We start from the raw sequence: 12,011 nt of genomic DNA on the forward strand, positions 1-12,011 counted from the left end.
AACAGCTCAGAAATAAGGGGAAGCTCATCCATTTCAACCTCTAAAGCTCTTCTGGAGAAGCCTTCTGGGCTGAGAGGAAAGAACCACTGTAGAAAAATGTATTGTGGAATGCTGGGTGGCTTTTTAGGTGGTGAAGATTTACTCACACAGACAAAGTGGCTTCTCTAGAAACAGGAATATTTTAATTGACAAAACTGGGATATTTACTGATTCTAAACACAGTGTGACCACTGCATTTGAAGTCAGAAGGCTGGTTATCTACTGAGCTGATCAAATCTCCAGTGGGTCAAATCAGTTACACAGTGAATGAGTTGCCTGCCTTTCTGCCTGGATTGATTTCTGCTCTGCTAACTTCTCGGCCATGTTCAAACACAGCTTTTCTCTAGTCCAGGTCTGCTCTAACTGAAGAAATCTCCCAAAGCTTGGGTGCTTGAAAGGTAATTTATGGTTGGTGGTGCTTCTTGCGTGGACAGGCTTCACAGCCCCGCTTTGTGGTAGGGGAGGGTCTCATGTTTATTTTATTACATATATATTCATGAATTTATGCATACTTGGCTTGTGTGTGAGATATGTTGTTTGCTTGAAGTGTGAAGCTTATATGTATTGGCTGCCCACCAGTGAGTCCCCATGTGTTTGAGGAAGAAGGCAGTAGGAATTTGTGAATGAATTGCTGTGTTGCACAGTTGCACTTTGTAGCCATTGGCTTTCCTGAAGGCATCAGACTTCAGGAGAAGTGTACTGTGCTGACAGTGGCAGCCTGTGTCTGTTTCTCTTTGGAATACACCTGGATTTAACTGTACATGTGTTAAGTAGCAAGCCTCACATGAGAGGAAGTGGCTTTATAGCACCCACGAACAAGTTGCATGAAGGACAAATTGTGTTGTATGGTTGCAGGTGGTTCCATAGCTCTAAGTGAGCATTATTTACACAAATTCCTGACCTATCAAGAGCGGAGACAACCTCAGCGTGCCCTGTGGCAAGTGGAACTGTATGAATATTTAATTGGGAGGCTGTCTGTATTGCTGAGTTTAAGAAACAATGATACCTCTGGGCTTATGGCAAGAAGATTGGTACAGTTAGTATCTCAATGCTATGACGCTCTTTTTGAAGAGAAAATTACGGCATGTTACAGGAAAATCCTGCATGATTTTCTTATATTGCAGCTGATACAAAGTTGGAAGGTAGTTGTTGACATACCAGAAGGCTGTGCTGCCATTCAGAGGGGCATGAACAGTCTAGAAAAAATGGGCTGACAGGAGTCTGATGCTGTTCAACAAAGGCAGATGGCAAGCCCTGCACACGGGGAGAAATAACCGCATGCCCTGGTACTGGCTGGCAATTGACTGGCTGCAAAGTGGTTTTGCAGAAGAGGTCTTGGTGGACACCGAGTTGAACCAGCTATATGCTGTCCTGAGTGCTGTGCCTGGTTCTGGGCTTTCCAGGGCAAGAAAAATGTGGACTTACTGGAGTGAGTCCAGAAAAGGGCCACAAAGATTGGTTGAAGGTTTGGAGCATCTCTCTTAAGAGGGGAGGCTGAGAGTTATTTAGCTTTGAGAAGAGAAAGCTCGGAGAACCTGACCATAAAGTGTATAAATACATAATGGAAGGGAACAAGGGAGATGGAGCCAGACTCTTCTCAGTACCTGTTGAAAGAACAAGAAGCAATGGGCACAAATTGAAATTCACAGGGTTCCCCTTAAACATAAGAAAATGATTTTTGTTTGTTTGTTTACTGCAAGGGTGATTGAACACTGGAGCAAGTTGTGCAGAGAGTTTGTGGAGTCTCCATGATTGGAGGTAACCAGAACCCCGCTGGACGATCTGCAGAGGTGCTCTCCAACCTCAGTAATTCTGTTATTCGGTGCCTGAGAAACCTGGAATCATTTTCCTTGCTGTATTATGGTAAAATTGCAACCGTGTAGTGTGAAGGAGCAAATGTCCTGAAAACGCTATTTGTTGTCCATTCCCAGTGACCTGTGTCAGAGTTCTGGCCATGCTGTTCCTTCCGGGAAAATATCCCGGATTGTAGATGCAGAAATGCTGCCTAACTTCTGCATTTGTCTAGTAACTCAGGCACTGTACTTTTTTAATACTTCCTCTTAAAAATATCATCTGTTCAAAGGGGAAGTATAAAGTCTCCAACTTACAGCAAATCCACGTCAATGATTACCATATTTACGGGACCCATGCAACACATCTTCGTGCATCTGGATAGTGGGATTTGTGCCCTGTACCTCTTTCTTTGGAAAACTTTATTTGGCTGGGTTTAACTGTGTAGGCCTGTTAAGCTTTCCTGGATATTGAATGTATGGGCTTGTATTCTAACTACATTTTCCTACCCAAGAAGTCAAAACACATTACTCTGTTTCGGATACAGTAAAATCTGTGACCTTAGTTCAAATTTACTCCAGCAGAATGAATCCAAGCACTGTTGACTTGCTAACATGATGTTGCTGCCTCTGAACTGCTAGTCTTGTGCTATTTAATACTGCTTTGGTTGGCGTATTTGAGCATTTGTGCCAACTTGACATGTTGCTTATCCTAGAACCTGCAAAGACAATCTCACGAAGTTGTGACGGTTGCAGGGAGCACTTTGGATCATGCGGTTTCTTGGGGGAGAGACCCCACAGCTGCTCGTCCTTTGTGCGATATGCAGGACAGTGTCAGTGCCTGCTGATCTTCGGCACCGGATGCACGTGGCCGTCACTCAGTGTGGATCATCAGTCTGTGTAGCTGAGGTGTTGGATATCATGCAGCTGCATCAATGCTTCTGCCAACTAGGGGGAGGGCTTTTATGTTAGCAGTGGTAAGCCCCACAAGACTATTTTGACAAGAATCAATACCTATTCTAAATACTCCAGCAATTAGCATTGCAGTGCTGTCAGCGTCTCCCTGTGCAGTCTGTTGTTAAACAGTCGTGCTGTTAAGCTGGTGGGGAGCGGAGTGCACTGGCATGGATATGTTACACTGGAGGCAAGCTGATCCCGGCAGAAAGCAGGCGTCTCTCTCTTTTTCCAGGATTTTTTATGCACCCCTTGGAGCATTTGGGATCCTTGGCTTTGCAGGAGGTCCTTGCTGTGAGCAATGTCTGCTGCTTTGAATTTCCTGGGCTCAGTACTGGGCACTAAGGAGGGCGCAGATGGGAGTTCGGCTGGGCTTTAGGTAGCTGGTTTGCTACTGCGGCATTCCTCAGTGCTGGTGGGAGAGAGACTGATGACTCATCAAGTCAGGTGGTTATGCCTCTGCTGTGTGTCAGAAATTTCTTTCCCCTCTGCAGCAGGCTTTCTCATCCCTGTGTGTAGGGGCACTAGAAGGACAATTATTTCTGAAGTGGCGATGCTTAGCTGCTGAATTCTTGCACTGCTCCATTTTCGGGGATTTGCGTTCCTCTGTATTTCTGCAAAATAAGGTAAGAATCTGTGTTTATGTTAGTAAATAGTCACGGATTTTCTTCCTTGCTATAAGGAGGCTCCTTCTAAAGATCTCACCAGAGTCTTAATTTTGAAGAGATCTTTGTGGTTAGGCAAATCATTGTGTAAATTGGGGACTGGTCAAATGGTTAAGGCAGAACCAAGGAATGGTAACAGAAAACAGCACTGAGAGCAGGATACTTTCATTATGGGGGGTTACTGTGTAGCCAAATTGCTGTGCTGGGGAGAAATAAAGATAGAAAATGAGGTTTGCTGGCCACTTCTTGTTTAAGGATGACTATAGTGTTACTTTAAAGCACCTTTCAGTCTGAGATGTTTCTGCAGCAAGTAATATTTTGATTTCTGGTACTGTTATGCAGGATATGACCATGTTAGAGCTTAAAGCATGTTTCAAATTAATAGTTGATCAGTTTAACAGAAGCAAGATTACTAATTTATAAGTTGTAGAGGATACAAGATGCATTTTTTTATGATATGGGGATTAAAATTAAGCTAATACTCTGTGCAGGTGTGCTAGTGGAGTTTGCTGGAGTGAACTGCATATCCTGTGCTGGCGAGAGGCCTCTGAAGGGCTGTAAGAACCAGTAGATTTCCAAAATGGCTAGCTGCTTTGCCTTCTGGGGTCAGTACGTACTGTCTGCCCACACATGAAGTGATGTTCAGCAAATTCTGGCACGCTTTAGGGAAGTCATTTTATCTGAGTACTGACAAGGCAGACATGTAACAGTGTAGGTAGATAACGTTTCTGCTCTCTAAGACTTTTCCATCTAAAATAAACACCTAATGCTGATATGCAAAGACGAGAAAACAGTGTAGAGACAAATAACATTTTTTTCTTAAGCCGCACTCAAGGTTGAAAGATTAGTAGCCCCCTAAAGAATGGGTCAGCAAAGGTGAGGAAGAATTCACGGCTTCTTTTACACTTGGAACAGTAGCAGATACTTGTGTTTCAAAGCAGTCGGTACAGCTGCTGACGGTCAGGACAGGGCCAGGGTTCGCTGGCCTGTCCGTAGGTGATCCTTCCCTGGTAGTTGGCTTGGACGGTGAGTGGGGAAGGTGGCTGTAAGGAAGAGCAGCCACAGGAACAAGAGAGGCCGATGCTGGAAGTGAAGAAGTTGCCTTTTAACTGTGGAATGACAGTTTTGAGGTGGTTCTTCGCCTCCCTGAAAAATAAACGGTTGCTTCAAGCAGCAGCTTCAGCCAACCTTCAGGTTTTGACTTGGATATGAAAAGTTAATTTAAATTGAAGCTGGCCAGTATTCTTCCCACCTTTGCTTACCTTGGTAATTTGAGTCTTTGCTAGGGGACCATGTACTGTCTATTTGCCAAACTGGATAATTCACTTAGGAAAAATTGGATTAACCCTTTCTTCATTGTGCTCCTCTAGAAGGTTTGGTATTTGGACTCTAGAGGTTGTTTCGTGTGGTGTGTTGAAGTGAGCATTTTGGGTGGATTTTATAAGACCAGCTGCATTTTTTTCAGTACAAATAGTAATTGTGCTCAAGTTTTGCAATATTTTAATTGTCAGAAGCAAAAAAAGAAAGATGAGACAATTGTGTTGGTCCAATTAGAACCAGCTCTTACCAGTTGCTCAGGAACTGCAGATTGCTTTGTGAGGCCCTCCCTCTGCACCTTGTCAGAGGGGATTTATGAAAAATAAGCAGTGAAATTAAAGTCATCTTCAGCGCCTAAACAATAGGCAACTTAAAGGATAAATTGTCATTTTAGAGAGTAGGGGGATCTAACAGATGCCTCACTTCGAGAAGCTTTGAGCTCTGAGTTACCAGTTCTACTCCAGGCTGGTAGCAACTGAGTCACGATCAACTGTTGGGGTGGCTGCTGTGAGAGGAACCGCTGGTAGCCATGTTACACAACCCACTCCAGTGAGAAACGGAGCCTGGAAGAAGCTGTTCATTGGGACAAATAGGAGTTTTGAATCATTGGAGGTCCTTTTCTTACAGAGATGAGCCACCGATTTAAAACATTCGTATTGGTAAAGAGGCTGAGGGGCAGAGGATCTGTAGTATAGCGTTAAAGAGATGGAAACGGTCATAAGATCTAAGGATGGCAAATGTCAGCTACCTATGGCTCCTGAAGAGCAGACGGCAAAGCAACTTTTAACAGTTGTGGAAGGGGTGGCAATTTAATTGTCCTCTACTCACTGTATACATGGCAGGCTGCAAGCCTGTGTGTGCTTCTGTTTGCTGCCTTGCAGATGACGCTGGGTCAGGTCAAGCTTCTCGCGGGGACTGTGAGTGTGAACAGATGCAGCGCAAGGTTCGCATCACTGAGCAGTGCTGGATAGGCCCTGTTGATAAGCAGAGCACGTCGTGTGCTGGGGCTACCACACTGCACCTTCCACCAGCACTGTAAAAGTGTCAGTAAGGTAGAAGTGGGCAGACATTTGCCTTGCTGTTCTTGAACACCGATCAGTTTCCAAGGTAACACAAAGCATGATAAGGGCTGACAAAGCAAAACCCTTAAATGCTCTTACCAGCACCAGAAGCAGGACAGCCCAACCGCCAATTACAGGACAAACATGGATCTACGAGGTCTGTCTGTGAAGAGCTTTTCCTTGTTTCACTTCTCTAGTCAATAAATGGCAAGAGATGTGAGTCTGTTGTTTAACTGTTGTGAGGTGGGTTTTTTGGCCATTTTTCAGCACAGTTCCTCTCTAATGCTCCACAGGTTTCACCAAGAGCAAAGACGGCCTCATTCCTTTTGCTAACTGTGAGGCATGTGGAACAGACTTTCACGTTTGAGTGCTGGTGCTTGTCAATTTTTAAATTTTTTTTTTTTTTTTACTCTGAACACTCTGATTCAGCAATCTGAGATAGCAAAAATTGAATTTCCACAACTAATATTTGAATTATTGCTTTTTAAAGAACAGTGGTGGTAAAGCAGCACCAGAACATTCTGTATACAGTAGACTAGAAATCACTCAGTCATGGAAAACTCTGTGTTTTGAAGGCGGCTAGATGAGATGTGGATGGCAGAAGAGGTTCTCCACTGTTTAAATATCTTGTTCCTTGGCTTGAAAGAAGACCAGCAGTTTTAGGGTGTTTTTGGAGCGTGTCTCTTCTGTGGAGCATATTGGGGAGTGATGTTCCGCCATGTGTTTCTGCAATAGTGGAAGCTAGTTCTTGTTTGCTTAAATGAGTTACTTTTTAACGTTTTATTGCTTTAAAATCAGAGCGGTTAAGGTGCTTCGGGCTGTATGAGTTCAGAATTATTCAGTGTTTTTTCTAAATGGAAAAAAAGAGTGCAGAGGGGAGGGAGAGGATGAACTTCCTGCATATGCTTGTGTTGTTTAGAAATGACTTTTTTCTCTTTTTCCTTCTGTACAGTTAAATAGACAAAATGGACTTCTCCAAGCTACCCAAAATCCGTGATGAGGACAGAGAGGCTTTTGTTGGCTATGTCCATGGAGTCTCAGGACCTGGTAGGTATTTTGTAAGGAAAATCATAGCTTCTGTTTCATCTAGTTTATTATTAATCGAGAAGTATTATTACTTGTTAGCTTGGAGGAAGTATAATAAAGTTCTGGGTGGGATTTTTTTTTCATTTTTAAGAAGGATTGCTGCCTTTTACTCTGATAAAAGATTAAGAAATATACTAACAAGGTTTAATGCTAATTAGTTTTATTTAAAGATATAATGACCAGTAAGCAGGCTGAGGAATAATATTTAAAAAAAAAAAAAAAAGTTAGCAAGCATTCTCAGTGAGATAAAGCCACTTGTTCAGGAAACTGCATTAAGCTTCTCTATAAACGTATGTGATGCTTAGTCTGTTCTCACTGAATCACAGAATCATAAAGGTTGGAAAAGAACTCCAAGATCATCTGGTCCAACCATCCCCCTATAACCAATGTCACCCATTAAACCATGTCCCTAAGCACCAGGTCCAACCTTTCCTTGAACACCCCCAATGGACATTGACGCCTCCACATCCCAATGCCTGACTGCTCTTTCTGAGAAGAAATGTCTCCAAATTTCCAATGCGAACCTCCCCTGGCACAACTTGAGGCCATTCCCTCTAGTCCTATCACTAGTTACCTGTGAGAAGAGGCTGACCCCCAGCTCCCCACATCTTCCTTTCAGGTAGTTGCAGAGAGCAAGAAGGTCTTCCCTGAGCCTCCTCTTCTCCAGACTAAACGACCCCAGATCCCTCAGCTGTTCCTCACAGGGCTTGTGTTCCAGACCCAAACCCATTTGACCCTTTGGACTCTGTAATATTCAATTCTCTGCCATTGTCAGGCTGTCCTGTGTTACTGCACAGTGTGTGTGCTGCGGGTGTCAGGGAGGGTGGCAGTACGTGGTGGTATTACAGCTGGGAGAAGGATGACTGCTCCTCCTGTTTTATCACCTTAAATGGTTTATATGGGTTCTGATATTAACAGCTTTTGAATTATATCCAGACTGTACTGGCTTTTCCTCTCCCTCCTGCACTGTTTTCAAGAGATGAAGGAAAGGATATTAATGTGAGAACAGAAGAAGGGCATGTATTTTTGTTAGTGGAGCTGCTTTGAGAAACTTCCATGGCTTGTACCTACCTAAAGAAAAATGCCAGTTCCTTAACTGCAGAAGGGATGCTATAAAAGACTTGATGAATTTTGTCCTAAAGCAGCAACACCTCATGTAGTAGTCCATGTGCAACCTGTTAAAATCGAAGTCAACATGGTAGAAGGCTGCAGGTCCAAAACAAGTAGACTTCATCTGTAGAAGGTTAACTTAAATGCCTTGAAATACACATCCCTTTTCTACAAAATAAAATATCAGAATAGTGTTTCCCTAAACTTGTGCAAATGTCTGCCACTTCAGACATAAAGATATGCATTGCTTTTAGTAAATACCGCAAAATTGATCTATGTATGGAAGTAGTTTGTTACTGAGAAACACTACCGAGTTAAACAGAAATTTATAAACTTGAAAATGCAAGTTCCCAGCCACATCTTGCTGTAACTACAAAGTGTCAGGTGACCTTTTGACATTTTCTTGTATGTTTTAATTTAATCAGATGGGGAAGTGGCCCAGCTAACTTAAACGGAGAAGTGACTATTTAATATGATGTCTGCAAAGTCCACGGTACCTCCAAAACCCTTAACGTTCACCATCTGTCAGGATATACCAGAGGATTTGTCTGTGTACTATGTTCTGATAGTATTGTCTTATGAACATAAAGGAACAGTGTAAAATGTGTAAAAGAAAGCCTTTTTTTTTTTTTTTGCTTTTAAACTAAAAATATCAGGACTTGTGGCAGCCAAGTTATCCCGTTGTTAAATCAAGGATGTGCTTCTGATTTGGGTGAATACCAGGCTTATCCTGTCCAATTCTTACTGGCTTCTGATGAGCTAATTTGCTGAACTATAGGAAAAATATTCACATGTGTGTCTGTCTTCTACAGTGGTCACCGCTTGCAACATGGCAGGTGCTGCTATGTATGAACTGGTACGAGTAGGCCACAGTGAACTGGTAGGGGAAATTATCCGACTGGAAGGTGATTTGGCAACCGTCCAGGTATATGAAGAAACGTGTATCCTTTTCACTGATCCCTTTGGAGCAGCCAGACTGTTCAGTCCAGAACACAGCGGTGGTTATGGTAAAGGCAATGAACAAAGCTGGCTGGGACCAGCGCTTGGTACTTCCAATGCCGGCAGGCAGCAGCATCTGTTCTGCCACATCTTTTGTAAATTCTGACACTTTCAAGGTCAATCTTACCTTGCTTGGCTGTGTGACAAATAATTTTTTGTTGTTGTTTTACATGAAAACCAAGTAATATATATTTAAGTTCACGTGAATTCAAGTATTACAGCTCCTTGCTAACAAAGTTGTTGGACAAATGTCAACCACGATTGGCAAGACTACCAAGCAGTAGTATTTGTCATATTTTTTTCTTTGCTTTTGAAAATTCTTCTATCACACTTCAGAAGGAAATGTAAAGTGGGCAGGATTTCTTCTGGACGAACTATTCCAACAGATGTGATAAATTCTTTTTTTTTGCTTCTGTATTGTGCTTGCAGAATCTGTGTCCAGCCAAGACACAGCCTGTATTCTAAAATCTAGTCTTAAAGTGGATTTCCTGTTGCAAGTGTAAAAGAGAACATCAGAGCAATTCATTAAACTTGAAGCCAGAGATTTTTTTTCTAAGTCTTTTAAACTGAAGAGTTGGCTCTGCCTATGTGTAAAGGCCAGGAAAAAGCCTGTGCTGACTCCCAAAGTTTTGTTTTGGGGAGTTGGATGGTAAACTGGTTACTAGATTGTGTCTGTACCTAATAATTTGTGATTTTAGTTGTCTCATCATTGTAATATTTAGTACCCTTCCATCAATACATTGAACAAATCCAGTGTTTTAAGTATATCTTATTCTTAGATCTCTTATGAGAGGATAATGAAGGCTTTCTGAACTCAATTTGCATTTACTCTCAAGTCTTACATAGGCTTTTGGGGTTTTCTCTTATATTCTAGTAGGGCCTTTTGTGAAGGCCCTGCTGGCCTTTTGCATCTTTGGAGCTCAGGTGGTGCATAGACTAGACAGCTCAATTTTAGAGATGAGGGAAATGCTAATCTAAGACAAATGCTCTTTAAAATAAGACTCCTGACAAAAAAGCTCTGCAACGCTCACAGTCAAAACAGTTGTGCTGTGTTTATAACAAATTATGAAGCAAAAAATTATATATTTTCACGGCATCGTCTGGCTTTACCAATAAACCTAGAAAGCAGGTTTGAAGACTTAAGAAATGCGTGATGCGTTGCCATCGTGCTGCCTTGTACTCTGCTAAATTCATGCATGTAGTTGATTTGAACCATTGATCATAAAGCAGAATATATACTCCCCGCTTTGCCTCTCTGGAGGATGGGCAACTTTGTTGCTTTAGCACTTTCAGCTTGAGTTTAGTATAAAGTCTACATGCTTCTCAAATGATGATACATAACATACTAACAAAAGTATCGCATTAAAGTTAGAAAGATGATTTAAGAGTATGATGATGTGAATGTGATGCCTTCTTCCCTGTCCTTTGCCTGGATGAACTTTTCCTCAGCAAATCTTCAGCTGGTGTCTCTGTAGGAGATCCTGTACTGCGTACTGGCAAACCCCTCTCAGTGGAACTGGGACCTGGCATTATGGGAGCTATTTTTGATGGTATCCAGAGGCCTCTGTCAGACATCAGCACTCTGACCAAAAGTATCTATATCCCTAGAGGTGTCAATGTGTCAGCTTTGAGCCGAGATGTCAAATGGGACTTCACACCTTCTAGAAATTTGCGGGTAGGTTCTGGTAAGCCTGTCATCCTCTCTTGTTCCTCTGCTCTTGGAGTATAGAGCCTCAGCAGACTGTGAAGTCTGTGACTGCTGGTAACTGTGGTTACAATGAATTAAGTTCATGAAAAGGGGTGCGAGGAGGTGTTAGTGATATATGAGAGTGAGGACTAGACAAGGATCATGAAAACTTACTCTGTGTGACTTACTGTGTGTTGTTGCTGCATATGGAAAACTTTCAAAGGTTTAATGTGTTTGCAGTACTATAAAGAGCCTAGTGGAATTGCACTAAACACCAGCAGGTGCTACCTCGGCAAAAAGAATAACAACAGCACACATTTTGCTCACAGTGAAGGTGGCCTTAGAAGTGGAAAATATCATAGCTTTAGCCCTTGGCACCTGCTTTTTTTTATTATTATTTTTATTCCAGTCCTTCAGGTTAGCATATGCTGTCCTTCCTCTACTTAGCACATTAAGCTGAGAGGTATAAAAGGAACAAGGAGAATTCCTTGCACCAGTCAGTAATTGATTCAGTCCAAGCCTTGAAATGCTTCTGAACACACGTAGTATCGCTAGCAATGTGATGTTAGAGTAATGAGTTATGTAAATGGGCTACTGTGCTGTAGCAATGCATTTACAAAAGAAGTAATCATGGTGCTAGACTTAATAGCTATGGTTATATGATTCTTTGTCAGCATTTTTTTTTTTAACTAGAGTTCTCACTTATGACTAATAGACTTGTTCTGATTTCAGGTTGGCAGCCACATCACGGGTGGAGATATTTATGGCATAGTGAATGAAAATTCCCTTATCAAGCACAAAATCATGCTGCCCCCACGGAACAGGGGTACAGTTACATACATTGCTCCACCAGGAAACTATGACACTTCAGTAAGTCTCCCAAACAGCAGTTATCAGGATATTCCATATCTCTTTCATAGGATTGATGTACCCTTTCTGTTCTGTATGAAGCTACAAAGCTTTTCATGCAACAGAATATCAGAGTTGACAATCACATCTGCTACCCTGCCAGCAGGGTTTTCATGGTTGTGCAGTTACTTTCTCTGTTTATGACTTACCAGTGGCATTTAAGTATGCCATGTTTGCTATCCTGTGTAGGGATCTACAGTATCCTATGAATATGAAAAGTTCACTTCCTCTTTAAATGCATATTTTTAGTTGAAGCTCCATCTTGTATTTTTTTTCCTAGTAGCATTCTAAATATGTGAAAGTGCGTTCCCCTGGAAGGGATGATAGGGTGTTGAAGTTGTATCAAAGACCTAGCAGCACAGAGGAACTGAGATGAAAATTTGCATGCTGATCC

At 42.1% G+C, this 12,011-nt stretch overlaps 1 protein-coding gene across 4 annotated transcripts in view; it reads left to right on the forward strand.

Moving 5' to 3' along the window:
- The window catches only part of ATP6V1A (ATPase H+ transporting V1 subunit A), a 31,126-nt gene that overhangs the window by 6,615 nt on the left and 12,500 nt on the right, over positions 1-12,011 (forward strand). For 3 of the 4 annotated variants that reach the window (XM_080597986.1, XM_080597984.1, XM_080597987.1), the window contains exons 2-5: positions 6,779-6,873; positions 8,835-8,963; positions 10,482-10,696; positions 11,441-11,578. In XM_080597986.1, the coding sequence (XP_080454112.1) occupies positions 6,792-6,873; positions 8,835-8,963; positions 10,482-10,696; positions 11,441-11,578 (564 nt within the window). In that variant the 5' untranslated portion in view covers positions 6,779-6,791. Of the gene's footprint in view, positions 1-3,168; positions 3,410-6,778; positions 6,874-8,834; positions 8,964-10,481; positions 10,697-11,440; positions 11,579-12,011 lie in introns of those variants that run through there. The other variant, XM_080597985.1, reaches the window with a different exon arrangement.

Source organism: Anser brachyrhynchus, assembly GCF_964034855.1.
Source record: "Anser brachyrhynchus genome assembly, chromosome: 1".
In the NCBI taxonomy this organism is placed as follows: Eukaryota; Metazoa; Chordata; class Aves; order Anseriformes; family Anatidae; genus Anser; species Anser brachyrhynchus.